At 36.9% G+C, this 23575-nt stretch overlaps 1 protein-coding gene across 7 annotated transcripts in view; it reads right to left on the bottom strand.

Moving 5' to 3' along the window:
- The window catches only part of LOC127831590 (eukaryotic translation initiation factor 3 subunit C-like), a 99624-nt gene that overhangs the window by 24659 nt on the left and 51390 nt on the right, over positions 1-23575 (bottom strand). For all 7 annotated transcript variants that reach the window (XR_008026419.1, XR_008026420.1, XR_008026418.1 and 4 more), the window contains 11 exons: positions 23238-23356; positions 21456-21597; positions 18068-18330; positions 16564-16660; positions 15350-15462; positions 11971-12094; positions 10005-10205; positions 8846-8971; positions 8365-8518; positions 3276-3469; positions 731-934 (listed from right to left, as the gene is read on the bottom strand). Coding sequence is in view for 4 of the 7 variants with exons in the window: in XM_052356584.1 (XP_052212544.1) it covers positions 731-934; positions 3276-3469; positions 8365-8518; positions 8846-8971; positions 10005-10205; positions 11971-12094; positions 15350-15462; positions 16564-16660; positions 18068-18330; positions 21456-21597; positions 23238-23356 (1737 nt within the window). In the remaining 3 variants the exon portion in view is untranslated. The remainder of the gene's footprint in view (positions 1-730; positions 935-3275; positions 3470-8364; positions 8519-8845; positions 8972-10004; positions 10206-11970; positions 12095-15349; positions 15463-16563; positions 16661-18067; positions 18331-21455; positions 21598-23237; positions 23357-23575) is intronic.

Below are 23575 nucleotides of genomic sequence, written 5' to 3'. Positions count from 1 at the left end.
GTTGAGAGAAAAGTTTAAACACGCAAGACTTGTTCAGAGTGCAGAGTCAATGTATTTGTTTAATACATCGTAGCATTTGGTTTCGAGGTATAGTATTTTGTGGATTGATGTTTGTAGTGAACTGCATTCATATGGTTTTGTATTTCTATAATGATTTAAAGTATTTAGATGTTAAGCATCACATGTTTTCGCGACTTCGGAAATAACAGCTCAGTGGTACATTTGTCTTATCTTTTACTTAAAAACAAGTTATACTAAATGACACTTAATAATATTTGCATGTATATTAATTTGCAGCAAACGCACAACTAAAAAAGTCGTGATTGAGAGACTGTGAGAGGTATTCGATTCCCCAAATCGATTCCCTAAATTGGTAAGGTCCATGTATTTTATGTGTACAAGGTTATGTAATGTCATTGTATATGTTTTGTCATGTCTTATCTTGTTTTATATGTTCGTATTGATTTCAGATGCTTTGTTGGTTTTAATGATAGTCGGCAACTAGAATGTAATGTCTATTATTATTATTAATATATAAGTTATTATTACAGCATTCATGTAATGTATATTATGTAATACTATATATTAGTTTGTATTCTTTTCAGTTACCAATACCAATCTGGAAAAGAATCACTGATCGATATTCTGTTACTCATTAAAGAACCCCCGATTAGAAAGAGAACAAATCTTGTTGTTGTTGATAAACCCGTGAGTTACATAAGTAACTCACCATGAGCTCCTCATTGATGACCATCTTGCTGATGATGGAGTGCACCTTGTAGACGTCGAGCTCAAACATGTGGGCGAGGGTGACCAGGGAGAGGGTGTCATACACACTGCTGTACGTGAACAGGTAAGTGCGCAGGCTCTCCTCCTGAATCTTTGACACAATCATGTCGCGCACCTGGTCCTTGTCTTGGAACAGGTCCCACACCTAATCCGGAAAAATGCAGGACAATAGTTATAGTAGTATTTAAGCTCATTTGCTAGGTAGATCTGTGCAAAATAATTTGGTAAATCTATGCAAAAATCACCATTAAAGCAAACTGCACATACTAATCTGAGGCGACATTTTACGCATATGCATTTTGCCCTGTTTTTCACTAAACAAGTGTTAAATTGTTTTGTTAGTATTTAACCCTTTACCACCCATATAGACATTTTAAACAAATTGTAGTCCCTTAGAAAATCATATAAAATAAGAGATTTTCTCAATAAATTAAACTGTTAAAGGCTTCATTTTAACCCCTTGACATTGATGCGCAGCAAACAGCATAAAACCTCAACAACTTGTAAGTAACTCACAGGCTTTTCTAGTTTGATGCTGATTGCATACAGTCATGTTCACATTAATTTCTGGGATGGGAAGGGTTAAGCTTACTTACTAAGTAAATCTATATGAAAATTATTTATTTATTTAAGCTGAATTTTCATACGAACATTTTCATTTCACCATCAAAACAATATTTATACACATACATGAATTCAATCAAATAGTTTCAACTATATTACTATTAATGAAAGTGAAAGATCAGCTTAAAGGGATCTTTTCACGCTTTGGTATATTGACAAAATTGAAAAAAGTTGTTTCAGATTCGTAAGTTTTCGTTTTAGTTATGATATTTGTGAGGAAACAGTAATACTGAACATTAACCATGCTCTAATATAGCCATTATATGCATCTTTTGACGATTTTAAAACCTAAAAATTATAAAGCGTTGCAACGCGAAACGATTGAATAATTTGGAGAGTTCTGTTTTTGTCGTTTAATTTTGTGAAACTACGAAGATTGCTTATATAAGGTATAAATAACGTCAAGAATGTGTACTCGGCGGAATAGCTCAGTAGGCTAAAGCGTTTTTACTTCAGGACTCTGGCAGGACTCCAGGGGTCACTGGTACGAAACCTGCTTCAGGCAATGTTCTTTTCCTTTTTTAATTTTTTTCTTGATTTTTTACTGGAGCTTTTATGAACTAATGTTTACATTTATCAATATAAAGCATTAAATGAATAAGTTAAAAAAATGCCAAAATCTGTGAAAAGGCCCCTTTAAGGTTCTTCACTGACAACGCTAATATCTCAAAAACAAAGCTCTAAGTGGTAGTGGTGTAATGGATACAATGCCCACCAAGACATCAGGAGGTACCGTATTCCATTTCCCATTTTTTGACAATTCTTCTGATTTTTGCCAAGAATACACCAAGTAATGTTTCTTCCCAGGAAAACAGAATCAACACTGTCTTAATAAGCCAAAAGCTTATAAACTTGAATAAACACTCAAAATAAACAAATACTTAGTACAATAAAGTTAACCCATAAAAAATCAGTGTTCCTCATAGCAATCGCCAAAAATTAAACACAATATGTGGTCTGGTAACATAAATTTAACAAGATACAAAATGCTATTTTTATATTTTGTGCGACAATATATTCCAAGTTAATTTCCGGCAACGATATCAGAACATATACAGGCAAATGCAAGGTTGGCTTCAGGCAGCATCGGTAGCAAGACTTTGTTGTCATAAGCTTCCCAAAGCCAATCTGGCATTCACTATTTTTAACACTGAACATTTTTTATTTTATTTTATTTTTTATGTGCAAATTTCATTTTTCAAAATATTTTACAAAATATTTGTTGATTTTGATATCCCTATATTTAAAAGGCTTTAAAATATTCACAGAGGTAAAATAAAAAGGGTAACATTTTTACTGAATGAGCTGATCTTTTGGAAAACAGGGCTTGTTGCATGTGCATAAAGAGGCATTCCAGAATAGCCTGTGTAGTCCAAAACAGGCTAATCAGGAATGACACTTCCCGCCTAGACTTAACAAGAGCACCGCATAATGGGTGCCACGCTCGGCTGCGGTTTTGAATAAATGAAAGCTTGACATTTTTTTATTTTTTTAGAGGTCACAGTGACCTTGACCTTTGACCTTCTGACCCCAAAATGGGTGTGGCTTGTAGAACTCATCAAGGTGCATCTACATATGAAGTTTCAAAGTTGTAGGTTGAAGCACTTTGATTTTAGAGCCAATGTTCAAAACCTTAACAAACCTTGACACGGACAGCGGACACAACGAGCTGGCTATGACAATACCTTGGAAAACAGAAGAGTTAAAACACGACTAGGCGAATGGGGCAGTATACAAGCTCCGAATTTGAACAAAAAAACAAACACTGAAAGTGTTGTCCCTGATTAGCCTGTTTTGGAATGCACAGGCTAATATGGGATGACACTGCACACACATGCATTAAGCCCCGTTTTTTCCCCTACCTTGGCATTCATCTTCTCGTTGATGATGTAGGTCTTGCAGGCCTTCCAGTCCCCAGTCTTCATGGCCTTGGATGCGGCCACAATGTGCTCACGCATGCTCTCTGGTGGCCCTGTCAGAGTCTGGCGCTCACTCATACGCAACACGTGGTGGAAATTCTTGCTGATCATGCGACGGCGAACATCCATCTCGTGGGCTAAAACAGAAATTCATTATCATTTAATTTATCATCAAAAGTCTCTTCTTAGCTAAAACTCCAGTCAAGGCAGAAAGTGTCATTGCTCATATGGTAGGACACATTTATGCAGATGCATTGAGCCCAGTTGCCCCAAATAGGGTTTTGGTTAAAAACCAACTTAGCCCTTTACCAGTCACATATGCATTTTGACGCATTTGCAGTCCCTTAGAAAATCACATTTAATAAAAGACCTTTTCTATAAGATTAAAGTTTTAAAGTCTTCAAATCCAACCCTTTTTTTTAAACACAAGACTTTCTACATGACATTGGGACTTAATGCATGAGCGTAAATTGTTGTCCTTGATTAACCTGTGCTAATCAGGGACAACAAATTCCACTTTTATGTATTTTTTTGTTTAAAGGAAGTCTCTTCTTAACAACGAGAGATGTGTTTGTCAGAAACACAATGCCCGCTAATCAGTCGGGGATCTTGCCTGATTGGGAAAGTTGGGGTATCCCCTTTTGCCTTGCCTGATTGGGAAATATTGATTGAACAAGAGCTGTCACCAGAGGATGACTTATGCCCCCTATAAACGCTTGATAGAAGTTATGAGCATTTTTCGAAACCTAAACGCAGATTTCAAAACCTAAACGCGCACCCTAAGTTCAAGGTCAAGGTCACAGGGGTCAAAATTTGTGTTCGTATGGAAAGGCCTTGTCCATATACACATGCATACCAAATATGAAGGTTATATCTCAAGGGACATAGAAGTTATGAGCATTTTTCAAAACCTAAACGCAGATTTTCAAAACCTAAACGCGGACCCTATGTTCAAGGTCAAGGTCAAAGGGGTCAAAAATTTTGTGCGTATGGAAAGGCCTTGTCCATATACACATGCATACCAAATATGAAGGTTATATTTCAAGGGACATAGAAGTTATGAACATTTTTCAAAACCTAAACGCAGATTTCGAAACCTCAACGCAGACCCTAAGTTCAAGGTCACAGGGGTAAACATTTGTGTGCGTATGGAAAAGCCTTGTCCATATACACATGCATACCATGTGTTTTTTGACCGATTGGGACCATTTGCAAACTCATCTGAGATATATACAAATAATGAAACTTCTAGAGTGTTCAAAAGCTTTTTTACTATATAAATATAAGAAAACTGCCCCCCCCCCCCCCCCACCGCCCCGGCAGCCATGTTATTCAACTGACCGGAACCATTTTTGAACTCAACTCTTGTATCAAGGAAACAAATGTTCTGACCAAATTTCATGAAAATTGGGCCAAAATTGTGACTTCTAGAGTGTTCACATGTTTTCACTATATACATACAGAGAAAAATGCCTCGCCCACTGGCAGCCATGTTTTTTTTACCGATTTGGACCATTTTCAATCTCGTCCAAGATATCAATGTTTTGACCAACTTTCATGTTGATTGGGCAATAATTGTGACTTCCAGAGTGTTTACAAGGTTTCTCTATAGCCAAATAAGGAAAACTGCTCCGCCCACTGGCGGCCATGTTTTTCAACGGACCGGAACCACTTTTGAACTCAACCAACATATCATTAAGACAAACATTTGAACAAAGTTACATGAAGATTGGGCATGAAATGTGTCTTCAACAGTATTAACAAGTTTTTTCTCTTTTTTGGACCTAGTGACCTAGTTTTTGACCCAGCACGACCCAGTTTCGAACTAGACCGAGATTTCATGAGGACAAAGCTTCTGACTTTGTTTCATGAAGATCGGACAATAAATGAGGCCTCTAGAGTATTTACAAAAAATGTGGATGGACGGACGATGGACGGACGGACGATGGACAAAGACCGGTCACAAAAGCTCACCTGAGCAATCAGGTGAGCTAAAATACAGCCTTTAAGTACTCTGGTGCTGGCAATCTTATAAACATAAAGGATCACACACAAACTGTTTTGATGTCGAGAGTTGAGTGTGACTATGGAACACCTTGACTGTCTTATACGACCAAAACTTGTGATATTACGTCAATCTGACTGTGCATGAATGCCTGTAACCATTATATATATGCATAATCACAATATATAAATACATAACTTGAATATATACATATAAAGCATTAATATATAAAGATATAATTTTCTTACATATAGAAAAAATGTACAAATATACAGATACAAATGTATTATACACAGATAATCTTCCATTATATGAAGGCATAACTTCTTTATATGAAGGCAATTCATATTCATATTCTCACAAAGTTGCTCCTTCAGGAAAGTAATTTTCAAAACGGGAAAGTAATAAGATATATGTATAAGAGTGTATTTTGGGCAGCTTGCTCCTTCTGGCAAGTTTGATTCCAAAACAGGCAAGCGCACAAAATGTTAATAAATATTTAAATCGTTCAACTTTGAGTTTGAAAATCATAAAAACAATGGCGCTTTAAGAAAATGGCGAAGGTGAAATGTCAGATAATTATTTTAAGATTGAATTAATTTGTTCAATGTGATTTTTGAATGTTTTCTGTCATGTCTGAACACTATACACCAATCCACATGGAAAACAGAGCGCATTCTATTGCTCGCTCAGTAAATTCAAATTCAAAACGGGCAAGTGATTAAATAATGTAACCTCAACGACTTGCTCCTTCTGGCAAGTTTGTGTTCACAACAGGCAAGTGGGGAAAATGTTGATAGATGATAAAAGTTGCTCAACTTTGGGCTTGAATTTTTGAAGAACGACATTTTTTTTAAATCACTTCGGTCAAATTTAAGATAATTGTTTTAAGATTGGATTCAGTTACTTAAGTTGTTCCTTGGATGAGTTGTGTGATGCCCGGACACGCCTTGCCAAGGTATATGAAAGATTGCTGTTTTCTTGCCTGATCGGGCAATTTTTCAATCAAAATTTCCCGATCGGGCAAGTAGAAAGGGGATTCCCCAACTTTCCCAATCGAGCAAGATCCCCGACTACTAATGCCCCGCTTTTTTTGCTGCTTTTTTAACCTTTGACCTTGAAGTATGACATTGACCTTTCACCACTCAAAATGTGCAGCTACATGAGATACACATGCATTCGAAATATCAAGTTGCTATCATCAATATTGCAAGTTATGACCAAGGTTAAAGTTTTGTGACACATACAATGACAGACAGGCTAAAAACAATATACCCCTGATCATTGGATCTGGGTGCATAAAAATCCAGTTTATAAAAAAGCGTTGTCTCAATCCGAGAGGACTGCACAAGGTATTCTCGGACAACACTTCACAAATATATATAGTCTGATTGTCTCAAAGCACATCATGTGAAAATGGGTATTATGCCATAGGTAGGTGGCAGGCTGGTCTGGAGCTACCCTGTCTGCAATAAACTTTAGTTTACTTAGTCTATAATTTATTCTTCTGTCTCAGAATTGGTCAATGAATATTGGCCCTTATAAGGAAAAAAACACTGAAAAAACAAGAGATGTGTTTGTCAGAAACACAATGCCCCCTACTGTGCCGCATTGAAATAAAATTTCTATTTATCATTTGGCAGGTAAAGAAATCATCTCCCTTTAAAGGTTATGTCTTCCCTTGAATTTGTCAAATCCAACCGGGGGTGGGGGGGGGGGGGGGGGGGGGAGGTTCTCACAGTCAATTATGACCATGTCAGACATCACTGACAACCAAGGCCTGTGGTTTAAAAGAGATCATAGCCAGAGTTGATCATGTATCTATGGACATAAGTCCACAGGTATGTAATGAACATCAAAGAAATTATAATTATATCATAAAAAAAAAAACTTTAACAAATCAATCATTTGGGTAATAAATAATCAAAATAATCTAAATAATCAAAATATTAAATCTGTACAGTAACTGTGAAAAGAACTTCAATTCTTGGTAAGGAAATATACAATATGAGATTTTTATTTTATGCTTTCCAGTGATTTATAGAGAAATATCAGTGAATTAAAACTGATAATTTCACTGTTTCAAACAATGAAAATTATCAGTGAAAATTATCGATAATTTTCACTGTTTATGTTAAATGACGTCATTTTTTTTACGAAATGACGTCATTTTCCCAACGAAATTCTTTAGTTAAACTCTTTAACAATGTATATAAACTGTGAAAAAAAAGCATAAAATAAAAAGAAAATTTGTTGGGTTCGGTGGATTATCGATTTAAATTCACTCGTGATCATATAAAATATATATTTTCACTCGTGGCTGCGCCACTCGTGAAAAAATTATTTTCTTTGATCACTCGTGAATTAAAATCGATAATCCACCGAATCCAACAAATATCCTCTATATAATTATATAAATTACTTCCCTTGAAAATAATTGTCTGTAACAAATGTCTATTTTTAGTATCAAATAATTAAAAGCCACTACAATGACTGTAGATTCACCACTCAAAATGTGCAGCTCCATGAGATACACATGCATGCCAAATATATAATGTGGCTATGTTCAATACTGAATAATTTTCTCCCTTTTTAAAGCTTATAACTTCCCTTAAATCTGTATTTTTTACCGTAGACTGTAAAGGATGACCTTGACCTTTTACCACAATGTGTTTGTCAGAAACACAATGGCACCTACTGCGCCGCTTTTGTTTAATTTAACAAAAATATATACGTGGGCAGGTCAGAAAACTTTGTCCATTTAAAGCTTATTACTTCCCTTGACTTTGTTTTTTCGACTCTAGACCTTGAAGGATGATGTTCACCTTGAAATGTTACCACTCAAAATGTGCAGCTCCATGAGATACACATGCATGCCAAATATCAATGTGCTATCTTTAATATAAAAAAAGTTATAGCCAATGTTAAAGTTTTATTTCGGACAGACAGACAGACACACTGACTGATGGACAGTTCAACTGCTATATGCCACCCTACCGGGGGCATAACAACACTGCCCTGTCAGACCTGCCATGTAGGGAATCTCCATCAGCATGGCCGACACCAGGTAGACGCACTCAAGGAGCTCCAGGTTAATGTGCATGTGGTACGGCAACAGACGCCGCTTCTCAATCTTCTCCTGCTCAGGGGTCCTCTCATGCTGCCTTTGTAACAGCAGACCCTGAGAAATATAGGAGGGAATATCCATTAGACAAAAGGACCGCATTATGCCAAAATGGGTCCAATTCTTACAGCAGACCCTTTGAAATACAAAGACAAGTTGTCGGAAAACCAGGCTTAATGAATGTGCACACAGTGTCATCCCAGATTAGCCTGTGAAGTCCTCTAATCTGGTAAAACACTTTAACACATGTTTTAAGTCCAATTTTTCAACTGCTGAATTGACCAGCAAAATAACTACAAATATTCTATATCTCCCTAAAATCATGGCAGTAAATCAAAAATTTAAATTGCTGAAAATTCTTCTAGTGCTAGACCAATGACGTACCTGAGCCAGAAGCTCCTTGGCCCTGCCTCCACTCTGGATGTCCACAAGGGCGTTGTGAGCGTCCTTAGTCATGCCCTGTCTGAATGAACACAGGCCCAGCTGAACCATTGTCCGATTGTACAGGATCTGGACAGGAGAAGATTATTGTATAGGTCCAAATGGCATAAATGATTTGATGCAAGCCTAGCGACCAGGAGATCATGGGTTCGATCCCATCTTTGGGAGCATTCCCCAACATCTCCACAAAAAGACAACAAAAAACTTTCTCTACCCAAGAAACGGACTAATGAGCGTTTCAATAAGCCTTAGGCCTTGAAAAAACAAGAATATCAGTGGAACTGATGGATGCTCCCTGATGATGCGCTTTGTCAATCTATGTGTTAATAACCACCTAAAAAATCTTTTATTAGCCTCGGTGACCTTGACCCCAGTGACCTCAAACCTCATCAAAAGGTAGTGGCCCATGCAAGGCACCTACATGCTAAATATGAAAGAGATCTAAAAATGAAGTGAGAAATTGAAGTGTTTTATATATTAGAAGAGGCCAATTAGTCCATAATACAACAAGACTATTGCCAAGCAATATAAGTCCCCTACCGGCTCCACCATTGTCAGAAATTCCACCATTTTCAGATTTTACAGATTTTTAAAAATATTTGTTGTCATAGCAACCAGAATTTTTGATGTAGGAACAAAATGAAATTACGTGCATGATGTCCATATTGCCATCAATCCATGTTTCAAGTTTCATGAAAAAATAATAAAATTTTCAAAGTTATCGCAGGATCCAGAAAACCACCATTTTCAGCAGTATTTCTAGGCTATTTGTTGCCATAGCAACCAGAATTTTTGACGTAGGAGCAAAATGAAATGACGTGCATAATGTCCATAATGCCATCTATCCATGTTTAAAGTTTCGTGAAAAAAAATTAAAAAAGCTTAAAAGTTATCGCAGGATCCAGAAAAGTGTGACAGACTGACTGACTGACTGACGGAGTGAAAACCATTAGTCCCCTCCGGTGAAACCGGTAAGGGACTAATAACAAGCTTATACATCCGCTTTAGCATTGGTTCATAATTATACCAAACATGACATTCATAAGAAAGAAATTCACATATGAACAAGATATCTAACACATGAGAAAGCCTGCGCTCAGACCTGGGTGGGCACATCTGAGTGTTGGATGGTGTCCTGCAGGTGGGACATGAGCATCAGGTCTCGGGCCTGGAACCAGCGATCGTGCAGCGCGTGGTGGTAGATGTGGCACAGGATTGCACGCGTGCGCAGGCGGTCTGTGACGTCTTTTGTGTAGATGTACTTGCACAGGAAGTCCATCTGGGTCTCGTTGCAGTCACCTGACTGTTTGAGGATAGAGAAATGGTAAGATTCTTGGTATTTTGTATGTCAGGATATTGTAATTTTAGCTGTGTATAATTCAGCCTTTCTCTTAGAAAATGGGGTTTAGCGAATGTGCTTATAATGTTGTCCCATATAAGAATGCGCAGTCTGCACGGGCTAATCAGGGACTAAACTTTTGGCTCAGGTATATTGCATTTTTTGTTTATAGGAAGTCTCTTCTAAAACGAAATCTAGTAAAGGGGTAAGTGTTGGCCCAGATTAGCCTGTGCGGACAGCACATGCATTTAACACAATATCCCAGAACAAGCTCAAATATATGATGAAAAAGAAATCAGGGACTTGTTACATTGGCTGAAAAGTGGGATGAAGGAACTGCATAGTTCATGGCATTCATGTAATTTGTGAATATCATGTGAGATTATACTTTAACCATAAACCATCTATTACTGTTGGATTGTAGAAAGAAGCAGAGATAAGCTTAAGGGTCCTTTTCAGGTTTTGATTAATTGACAAAATTTAAAAAACATGTTTCAGATTCGCACATTTTCGTAGTAGTTATGATATTTGTGAGGAAACAGTAATACTGAACATTTACCATGCTCTAAAATATCCATTATATGCATCTTTTGACGATTTAACAAGATGTGTTTGTGAAACACTATGTCCCCGTATATGACGTTTGACCTTGAAGGATGACCTTGACCCTTCACCAGTCAAAATGTGCAGATCCATGAGATACACATGCATGTCAAATATAAAATTGCTAGCTTCAATATTGCAGAAGTGACATTACATGAGCAATTTTGACCCATATATTTGACCTTGAAGGATGACCTTGACCTTTACCTTTCACCACTCAAAATGTGCAGCTCCACGAGATACACATGCATGCCAAATATCAAATTGCTATCTTCAATATTGCAAAAGTACTCATAAAATGAGCAATTTCGGCCACATATATTTGACCTCTGATTTTGAAGGATGGCCTTGACCTTGACTTTTCACCACTCAAAATGTGCAGCTCCATGAGATACAAATGCATGCCAAATATCAAGTTGCTATCTTGAATATTGAAATATTGCAAAAGTGTACATTAAATGAGCGATTTTGACCCATATATTTGACCTTTGATCTTGAAGGATGACCTTGACCTTTCACCACTCAAAATGTGCAGCTCCATGAGATACATATGCATGCCAAATAACAAGTTGCTATCTTCAATATTGCAAAAGATATTGCAAATGTTAAAGTTGGCGCAAACCAACAGACCAACCAATCAACAGACAGGGCAAAAACAATATGTCCCCCACTACTGTAGTGGGGGACATAAAAACCTGAAAATTTTAACGCGTTGCAAGGCGAAATGATTGAATAATTTGGAGAGTTCTGTTGTTGTCATTATATTTTGTGATACTACGAGCATTGCTTATGTAAAGTAGAAAATACATCGCTCACTGTGTGAGCACGGATCGCCGGGTGGTCTAAGCAATAGACTTTTACTCCATGTTAGTAGTCGAGCCCAGATGATGGTTACTTCTTTTTCTTTCTTTAATTTTATTCTTGGTTTTTTGTACTGATGGTTTTAAGATCCAATGTTCACATTTATCAACAAAAATCTGTGAAAAGGCCCCTTTCATAAATTTATGTCATCTGACAGGAATATCATTTCAACAGGGACTTTAAAGGTAGTGCTAATTTCAACAACCCAAAGGAATATAAATACATGTTAATATATCGCACATTCTATCATACTTGATGTACATACCTTATAGTAGCAGCTCTCCACTTTGCGCAGGTAGGCCCTGCAGATCTCCTCAGATGTGGCACGCTCCTCCAGGTACACAACAATATCATCAATGATCTTACACACTGTCACATCATCACGAAGCCTAAAAACATATGAGAAACGCTCGTGGAAAACTGGGCTTATTGCATGTGGGCAAACGGTCATCCCGGATGTGTAAGCTACGTTCAGGTGCAAAAAACTCAGATATATGTTGATCATGGACATATTTTAAGTCTCAATTTCATAGCTTGAGAAATATTAAATTAGTTTGCTCTCCTAACTTTTACAGACACACTGACAAAGCAACCAATCTCAAGAAAAAGACTCCCTACAGTGGGGGTATCATACATTTAGAAAGGTAACATGGACTGATAGTACTATACTGATACATGTGATCTCTAAGAATCATCTATATAAATGAGTAGTTGCAAATTAGCACAGGGCCAGTAGATTTTGGCCAAGGCAACTCAAAAGGTCAACCAGGCTAATAGTTTGTTGAAAGCTTCAAACAATTCCATGTAAGGCGTAACAAAAATTATTGTTTGTTTCCGGTGGCCCGACCCTACCTAATTTTTTGCCGCCGGTCCTAATCTTTTTTGAGCCCGAAATTTGAAAAAAATCGGACCGCGTATTTTTCGGCGACGGTCAATAAACTTGTCAAACTTGCCTACGTTATCCGCATATCATTTTTGTTATTGAAGCGCACGTGGTAGCTGGCCAATCAGCAATGAGTTTGCTCACACATGATATTGGGTCATTCATGCGCAGACACTGTACACTTGGAATAAACAGTCAGTTGATCTTGTCGTCTGCCAACAATATAGCGGCCGATGGCAAACGTCGTATTTAAAGATTAGCAAATAAAAAGAAGCGTACCAATAAATAAATTATTTCTAAGCTGATTACTTAACACCTTTCTCCCGACTATCGATCTGAATTTAAGGATGATAATTAAATAATTAGTTCTATTTCGACGATGTTACACCTTTTTGCCAATTATCGTTTGAAATTAAAAGGTGATAATTAAGTTGTTTTTTACCCACAAAAATGCTATTGTAAAGCAATATGGCAACCAAATTGTATATTTGCTAGGTTTTGCAATGTCTGCAGTCAAACGATATGCACATTTTAATTAATGTGGCAAACGCGTACAATTTTTCGGACTGTCGTTTTCGGATACAGTAATTATTTTTCGTCGATTATAATTTATTTTCGAAGTTCTTTATAGAAGAAATAGAATGACGAATGCACATGCGGTGATACGGACGGTGTGGTTTATAATATTTTAAATTGTATTCACCTGAAAATACAATTGGAAAGACTATAAAAAAGAACAATTAGTAAAGGCTATGGATGGGTTGGTGGATCTGCCCTTTATTCCTGTTGGATTCCTGCGGCTGCGGTTCCAAGACCCCCGGCCTAATTTTCAGGATTTCAAATTTGGAACAATCGACACCCCTATTAAATGTTCATCTATAAAATAACTTATGTTTGTACTTTGACAAGTACCATACTAATTATTTGTATATTGAAAAATGTATGTTACATTATGATATGTGATATGCCCTTGTTGTCATTAAAAGAATATAAACAAGTTGATAGTAAATGTGTATATAATTATTTCAAAACCAGTTTTCGCGCAGCTCAGCTGGTCGGCTCAAAGAAATTTTGGGACAGCGCTAGCCCTGGTAGATAGACCTCACGACACCAGAACATAATATAATCTGAAAATGTGGTCCTTTGGAAGCATAAACTGCATCCAAGAAATATAATAGCACACCCAGTTTGATTGGGTCTGTTCATGGTGATAATGTTACATGCAACACCACTCGCGTCCCCCAAGCATGGCTTTTGGGCTATTTAATATATTATAAATTATAAATAATATAGTATATACTCCATGATTCCAAAGCAACGGAAAGTATAACAACACTGAATTCCTAAAGACACTGAGGGTCAAGCTTACTGCGACTTTAGTAATGCCTTTTATTGGTAATAAAATGGACTATTAAAGCCGCTGCCAGAAGTCAACATTTAACTCGGAAATAAGGAAAGCAACAAATGCAAAATTAATGAACAGCAAGTTTTTATTTCATTAAAGCATTTAAATAAAGCCATATTGCATTACATACATCATCAAATTTATTGTACATACAGTTATACACAAAAAAATGAGAAGAAGATGCACCATGTACGACATTTTCTAAAAAAAAATATTTTTAAAAATAAAATTATTTGCCTACCTACCTACCCTAATTTTTTAGGCCATGTCAGTGGAAACAAACATATTTTTTTGTTAGGCCTAAAGTAACATTACTACTCAAAATCAACAAAAATTTTGTACAATATTTTGTAAATTTAAGCTAAACAATTAAAAATCATTGTTCCCTAAGGCCATTGTCGAAATTTAAACACCAGATGTGGTCTGGTAAAATAGATGTTTGTGGATACAAAATGCTCGTTTTTATTATGGTTTTAACATGGTACCATTTTAGTGTTAGTGTGTTGTATCAATAGATATATTCGCAGGAAATTAACATGGAATTTATTGTGGTCACAAATAAATATAAAAACAAGCATTTTGTATCTACAAAAATCTATGTAATCATACCACATCTAGCGTTAAAATTGTAGCTATTGCTATAAGGAACACTGATTGTTAAGGGGTTAACTTTATTTTACGAAATACTTTACTAAATATTTGTTGATTTTGAGCGTTATAGAGACTTTAATAATTACACAAAAATTGGCAACTGTGGATAAGTTAACAAGAGCACCGCATAACCGGTGCCAACGCTCGGCTGCAAAAGCTTGTCAGAATTTTTTTTTTTAGAGGTCACAGTGACCATGACCTTTGACCTAGTGACCCAAAATTGGGTGGGGCGTGTAGAACTCATCAAGGTGCATCTACATATGAAGTTTCAAAGTTGTAGGTGGAAGCACTTTGATTCTAGAGCCAATGTTAAGGTTTTAGCACGATGCCTACGGCGGATGGCTGACGGCGGAAGACGAGCTGGCTATGACAATACCTTGGGTTTTCTCCGAAAACAGCAGAGCTAAAAATTAAAATAATATTCATTTATTTAGGCAAATGAAATTATTCAGTTCAGGCTCATAAAAAGGACTTAATGCATTGACATGGCTGTCAGCAGTGTTGTTGTCATTTTGTTTTATTCAAAGACAGTATTAGAAACACATAAAGTGTACATGGTTCTGAGCTCATGACTCTTTGGCGGGGCCACCAAAATACAAAAGATGGTAGCCTGTGCAGGTAACCAATAATAAGTTAGTTTCTTTCACTGTGAATGTTAAAACTTGTTACTTTTCAAGTGCTTATTAGCAAAAAAAGAGGCGTTACCTTTCTACATATTCAGTGCTATGTGCGTCACAGGCCTGCAGCATCTTGGTGTACTCCTCACACATCCTCTCCACCACAGTAAGGATGCAGCCACGGATACGGTAAGGGCTTGTCTACAGGGGGAAAACTATATACGAGCCACACTCTTAGAAAACCATGCTTTAAGCATTTGTGAGAAGTCTCGTCCAAGATTAGCCTGTGCAGTCCACACAGGCTAATCAGAGGTGAAACTTCAAGTGTGTTTTTTTGTTTGAGAGAAATATCTTCTTAGCAAAAATCATGTCAAGGACAAATAATGATGTCCCTGATCAGCCTGTGCAGACTGCAAAGGCTGATTTGAAACAACACTTGACCCACATGCATAAAGCTTTTCAAAGTTTTCCCACAGCGTCACTCAACTGTATATCACAAATAGTATCAATTTACTAATGGGCTAATATTACCGCATATCATGGCGTAATAATAGCTGGTATAGGATTGATAGAACGGATCATCCTAGCCCAAAATTTTAGGGAGAAGTGACTTCTCCTTCAAATTTTATTAGGGAGAAGTGAGCAGAGCTTTGATCAAACGCAGCTCTCCTAAGAACTGTAAAACATGTGTTTTATTTGGCCAAAAATACACATTTCATTCAAATGTAATTACTACTATCATAGATTGCAGCTGCTAATATTATGCAGGCTTGTCTTTATTTGGCAAAAAAAATGTGCTAATGTGTTTTATGTCGTATAGCAATGGTCTCTAGAATTCGTTTTCACTATTTTTTCTTAACATGGGACTTTCACACCTGGAATTGGGAAATTTATTGACCATAGTAAATTATACAGGAGTTCACATATGTACAGTATAGGCATGATTGCAGTGAAACAAAGGTCCATAGACCATGGTTCCAACAATATCATGTTTAGAAATAACATAATTGTAATCATGGTAGTTCAAAATATTTTTTCTTCTTCTAACCTTCTAATTACACTTGCAAAAGGAAATAGAATAGACAAAATGCCCAAGTAAGATGGGATGCTAAAAATGGTCCAATATAATACCTGTAATTGTTTTCTTTTTAATTTACCAAGAATCACATAAGGTTTTCTTTCAAATAACTTTTGTCTTAAAAGCTGAGAAAGTTATCGATCAAATTGTGCAACACCGATTTGAGATACTGAATAGGATCTAGTCCTTTGCCTGTATCACTGCCAGTTGTATTGGAGTGTTACCTCTAGACTCTCACTGTCCTCAGTGATATTTGCCCCCACAGAGATGTCTGGGTGTTCCTTCAGCATCACAAGAATGGCCTTCACATTGGACACACACCTTAAACACACAATTCCCTGGGTAAGTACATTCTTTCCTGAAATTACAGAGTCAGATCTGAGGGGTTATTACAAATTAAAGTCTAAATAACAACAACATAATAATACTTAACTGCGGAAATTTATTTCACTTCTGTTAATGCAGTTTTTGAATTCCTCTTAACTAAATTGGAAAATATACCCCCGAAACCAAGATTTTCTAATGTATTTTTTTGTTTCTAAATCAAAATTGAATGACATGTTAATAAGTATCTATTGCCTACAATTTTTGTAGTTTAAAGAAAAGCAAATTAGATTAATAACCAGAAATCTTAAAAATAAAATACACATAGTATTACCAATCAGATATAGAAACTAACTTTATATAACTGGTTGCCCTAACAGGCAACCAACTCATTTAGTTGCCCAGCCAAAAATCTTGGAGCCGAGAGCCTTTCTAATGCCCCACGACACCAGTACATAAAACAATCTGCAAATGTGGTCCTAAACTGCATCCAAGAATGAGTCACTGTGACCTTGACCTTTGACCTAGTGACCTCAAAATCAATAGGGGTCATCTGCCAGTCATGATCTATGTACCTATGAAGTTTCATGATCCTAGGCCTAAGTGTTCTTGAGTTATCATCCGGAAACCATCTGGTGGACGAACGGACGGACTGACGGACCTACCGACGGACCGACATTGTGCAAAACAATATACCCCCTCTTCTTCGAAGGGGGGCATAAATATATTTTCGAAAATTCAACTTATAAAGCTTGATTTGGAGATAATGTTTAGACTTTCAAAAAAAAAAAATCTCTTTTGGAAACCATCAATTGGGAATATTTAGGTCCCATTTGGGAAAAATATATACTTTTATCCATTGGGAATGGGTCCCACTACCGGACCCAAATTTGAACAAAAAATAACGCTGCCATGTATTGATTGTTTAAAACAGCTTTTTCAAAAAGCTATTTTCCTGGCAAACTGCCAACTTTTGAGATTCAATACCTTGGCGTAAAGATAATTCGCCCCGGGCAAGTCGGTTAGCGTAAATTTCCATCCATGCTTCTACAGAGCAGAATAATTAAATAAGAGCACCGCATAACGGGTGCCACGCTCGGCTACGGGTGCAGTTTAAATAAATGCTTGTCAGAATTATTTTTTTTAGAGGTCACAGTGACCTTGAACTTTGACCTAGTGACCCCAATATGGGTGTGGCATGTAGAACTCATCAAAATGCATCTACATATTAAGTTTCAAAGTTGTAGCAGGAAGCACTTTGATTTTAGAGTTAAGGTTTTAGCACGACGCAGACGTCGGACGACAAGCTGGCTACAACAATACCTCGGGTTTTCTCCGAAAACGCAGAGCTAAAAATGTTGCAATCACCAAATATATTGAAAAAAAAACAAAACAAGAACTAACATGTCCCACATCTCCGCTTTCATACACTGGGCAATGTTAGGGTTGTAGTCAAAGATGGCCGCAATGATGTTGAAACTGATCTTGACGGACACAGCAATGCCTAGATTGTTAGTCTCTGCTATCGTGTAGAGCTCCTTCAACAGCTCGATCTGCTCCTGTCTGTCGGTACCCTTCTTACCTCGGGCTGAGATAATCTCAAACAGTTTCTTAGACACGGCTTCGTGGTTCACCTCAGTGTCCTTGGCGAACATTTTTGGCTTCTCCTGATGTAAATATCATCAAGGCATCATAAACAATGAAGAGAACAATTATGTCTTGTTCTGAGAAAACTGGGCATAATGCTTGTGCGCAGTCAGCACAGGCTAATCCGGGACAACACTATTTCGCCTTAACATGGATTTTCGCTTAGAAGAGACATCATTTAAACGATAAAATTCCATACAAGAGGCCCATGAGGGCCTGAATCGCTCTACTGCCATAAACACTGAGCAAGTTTGGAAAGAATAAGATGGAAACTGTGTACTTAATCGCGCAAACAAGGAGAATTTTCTCAAATTCAAGGGGAGATTATTGTGTACTTATTTCTCCGATACTTCTCATATTCAATAGGATTCAAGCCCTTATTGATATAAAGATACTGTGCAAATTTTGAAATAATTGGATAAAAACTGTGGAATTAATTGCGTAAACAAGCGGGATTTCAAAATTTTCTCATATTCAAGGGGAAGTCATTCTGGACTTATTGCTTTGATATTGCTCTTTTTAAAAGTGTTTGAGTCCTCATTGATACAAAGACACTGTGCAAGTTTGCCAAGAATTGGATGAAACTTATGGACTTTATCACATAAAAAAACTGAATTTTAATTTTTTCTTAAAATCAAGGGGAGATTATTATGAACTTATAACTCTGATATTGCTCATTTTCAAAAGGGGTTTGACTCATCATTCAGATAAAGACACTGTGCAAGTTGGGAAATAATTGTATGAAAACTGTGGACTTTATTGCGTAAACAAGCCTTATTTCACAATATTCTCAAATTCAAGGGGAGATAATTCTGGACTTTTTACTCTGATGTAACCCATTTTCAATAGGGTTCGAGTCCTCATTAATATAAAGACACTGAACAAGTTTGAAAAGAATCGGATTAAAACTGTGGACTTTTTATCGCGTAAACAAGAAAAGTCTAATGCACGGACGGACGGACAGATGATGGAAACCACGCCATGACATAAGCTATTGCTTCGATATTGCTCTTTTTAAAAAAAGGGTTTGAGTCCTCATTGATACAAAGACACTGTGCAATTTTGCCAAGAATTGGATGAAAACTATGGACTTTATCACATAAAAAAAATTAATTTTCTTGTTTTTTTCAAATTCAAGTGGCGAAAATTCTGGACTTATAACTCCAATATTGCACAATTTCAATAGGGTTTGACTCATCATTCAGATAAAGACACTGTGCAAGTTGGGAAATAATTGGCGTACTATGGACTTAATTGCGTAAACAAGCCTTATTTCACAATTTTCTCAAATTCAAGGGGAGATAATTCTGGACTTTTTACTCTGATGTAACCCATTTTCAATAGGGTTCGAGTCCTCATTAATAAAAAGACACTGAACAAGTTTGAAAAGAATCGGATGAAAACTGTGGACTTTATAGCGTAAACAAGAAAAACGCATGCACGCACGGACCATGAAAACCATGCCATGACATAAGCTCTTCAGGCCTTCAGTGCTAAAAAGCAGAAATTGTCGTCCCTGATCAGCCTGTGCGGACTGCACAGGCTAATCTGGGATGACAATATACGCACAAGCATTATGCCCAGTTTTCTCAGAACGTGACACGATTATAGTTATATAAAGAAAACCTGTGTAACTGACCATGAAGTGTTAACAGTTACGCAATTATCATATACAGTCTTACAAAAAAAAGAAAAGTTGAGTTAAAACCCTTTTTTTCTCTCATGAAATAAACATAAAGGGTGCACCTAACACAATGTAAAGAACTGCTGTATGTTTGAGTATTTAAAATCTTCACAGGTTTCAAGTTGGGAAATAATTGTATGAAAACTGTGGACTTTATTGCGTAAACAAGCCTTATTTCACAATATTCTCAAATTCAAGGGGAGATAATTCTGGACTTTTTACTCTGATGTAACCCATTTTCAATAGGGTTCGAGTCCTCATGAATATAAAGACACTGAACAAGTTTGAAAAGAATCGGATTAAAACTGTGGACTTTTTATCGCGTAAACAAGAAAAGTCTAATGCACGGACGGACGGACAGATGATGGAAACCACGCCATGACATAAGCTATTGCTTCGATATTGCTCTTTTTAAAAAAAGGGTTTGAGTCCTCATTGATACAAAGACACTGTGCAATTTTGCCAAGAATTGGATGAAAACTATGGACTTTATCACATAAAAAAAATTAATTTTCTTGCTTTTTTCAAATTCAAGGGGGGAAAATTCTGGACTTTTAACTCCAATAGTGCACAATTTCAATAGGGTTTGACTCATCATTCAGATAAAGACACTGTGCAAGTTGGGAAATAATTGGCGTACTATGGACTTAATTGCGTAAACAAGCCTTATTTCACAATTTTCTCAAATTCAAGGGGAGATAATTCTGGACTTTTTACTCTGATGTAACCCATTTTCAATAGGGTTCGAGTCCTCATTAATAAAAAGACACTGAACAAGTTTGAAAAGAATCGGATGAAAACTGTGGACTTTATAGCGTAAACAAGAAAAACGCATGCACGCACGGACCATGAAAACCATGCCATGACATAAGCTCTTCAGGCCTTCAGTGCTAAAAAGCAGAAATTGTCGTCCCTGATCAGCCTGTGCGGACTGCACAGGCTAATCTGGGATGACAATTTACGCACAAGCATTATGCCCAGTTTTCTCAGAACGTGACACGATTATAGTTATAGAAAGAAAACCTGTGTAACTGACTATGAAGTGTTAACAGTTACGCAATTATCATATACAGTCTTACAAAAAAAAAGAAAAGTTGAGTTAAAACTCTTTTTTTTCTCTCATGAAATAAACATAAAGGGTGCACCTAACACAATGTAAAGAACTGCTGTATGTTTGAGTATTTAAAATCTTCACAGGTTTCACACGTAATACAGATCAATCACGGCTGTCAATCGACCAATACCGTAAACACTTTATCTGGAAAAGATGGTTTACATGTGTTTTGTGCACATATAAATGTCAGTAACTGACTACTTCCCCTTTCTGAATCAGATAAAGGGCGCATTGCATTAGAAATTATTTAAAATATGTGGCTAAAATAATTATGATGAATGTGGTATGGGATAAAAAACAATACTATTGATATTTAGAGTTAATTTGCTGTGTGAGTGTTGACTCACCACCACAAGTGGTGCACCCCCTTTGGAGGTGACCTCCTCCCACTCTCCCTCTCCCTCGTCATCCTCCTTCTCTGCATCCTTGGCAGCCAGACGACGCTTCATCTTTTTCTGAGCCTTCGTGTCCTTCTTCTCCTCAGTGGTTCTGAGTTACATAGATGACTTTAGTAAGCCTTGATCTGAGAAAATGGGGCTTAATGCATGTGTGTTATCACAGGGACAACACTTTCTGCTTCTATGAATTTTTTCCTTTGAAGGAAATCCAATTTTAGCTTAATTCAAATTAAAGCAGAAAGCATCGTCTCTGATTAGCCTGTGCGGACTGAACAGGCTAATCAGGGACGACATTTTGCACCTGTGCATATAGCCCTGTTTTTCCTCAAATTTAAATAAATAATGTTTGTGTTGTTTGTAGTACATTTATAAAACAATAATCATTAGGGTCCTGTCTTATAAAACAAAGATATAGTTTTGAGTCCTCTTTTTTAACCCTAAGATACTGATGAGCAGCAAACAGCACTGTTCTGATAGTATGCTGGTTGCATATAGCATTCTCCTAAGTAGTCCTCAGTTCACTAGACAACTTAAGTTTTGTATGAAACAGCTATTATCTTAACAACAATCATCAGGTTATTGCCTTATCGAACTGAAATATAAGGACAAATGTTATGACTGAAGTCTATAGCCTGGGCTTTTTTTCGCCATTTTGGGAATGTGATCTTATCCTGTGATTTTAGGAATTTTAGTCTCAAATAAATATAGCTTGGGAAAAATAAGATTGCTTACTTTATAACTTTTGAACAATTATTTATACTGAATGACAGAGAACATTTTAATCATAAACATATTAGTAAAATGGATATTACAACTTCAAAACTCTTCCTTTTTAACATTTTTTAATCTCTATTCTTTAGGCATGAACGTGGAACTATCAATCAGGGATTCAGGGAATGGTCTTAGAAAAAAGAAACTTTTTATCGTTGGAAATATGACCAAATAGCAGCTGTAAAAACAGCTAAACATAAACCCTGATCGCTGAAAACAAGATGTAAATTGCAATCAAGGGATTAAAAGTCGAACCCATTACCAAATTAGCAAGCTCGCATAACTTGTGCATTTTTTTATAGATATTAAATCTCTTAAATCTTGAACTCTTAAATTACAACAGAGCCTTGCTTTGGGAATACTTTGTGTAAGCATCAGCCTCCACACAAGCTTATGAAGGACAACAATTTTCTATTTTTTAATAGAATTTTACGTTTAAAGGATGTCTCTTCTAAACGAATATCTAGTCCTGGCGGAAAAAGTAGTCCCTGATAAGCCTGTGCGGAATACACAGGTGAATCTGGGATGACACTTTACCCACATGCATAAAGCCTGTGCTGAGTACAGGTGAATCTGGGATGACACTTTACCCACATGCATAAAGCCTGTGCTGAGTACAGGTGAATCTGGGATGACACTTTACCCACATGCATAAAGCCTGTGCTGAGTACAGGTGAATCTGGGATGACACTATACCCACATGCATAAAGCCTGTGCGGAGTACACAGGTATATCTGGGATGACACTTTACCCACTAAAGCCTGTGCGGAGTACACAGGTGATCTGGGATGACACTTAACCCACTAAAGCCTGTGCGGAGTACACAGGTGAATCTGGGATGACACTTTACCCACATGCATAAAGCCAGTGCGGAGTACACAGGTGAATCTGGGATGACACTTTACCCACATGCATAAAGCCTGGTTTTCAGAGCATGGCTCCAATATACACAGCACATACTTGTCCTTTAAGAAGTAGGCAGCCATGTTGGTGTAATCTGCAGGAGCATCTTCATCATCAGAAGTATCAGACTCGGATTCGGACCACTCGTCATCATCATCATCGTCATCCATGGTTCTCTGTCAAATGTTAGCTTTATTTCAAATGTTAGCTTTATTGGTTAAACACAAACTTTCAGTTATATCTATAATAAAATGCAATCAAACAATGTTTGTTTGCATATAAATAATTGTTTAAATTGTTAAACAAGACAATTGCCAAGCAATAAGTCCCCTACCAGTGAAACTCTACCATTTTCAGCAATATTTCTAGTCTAATTGTTGCCATAGCAACCAGAA

The sequence above is a fragment of the Dreissena polymorpha genome, chromosome 1 (genome assembly GCF_020536995.1).
Source record: "Dreissena polymorpha isolate Duluth1 chromosome 1, UMN_Dpol_1.0, whole genome shotgun sequence".
NCBI lineage: Eukaryota > Metazoa > Mollusca > Bivalvia > Myida > Dreissenidae > Dreissena > Dreissena polymorpha.
This window is presented reverse-complemented; position numbering and strand designations above follow the sequence as displayed.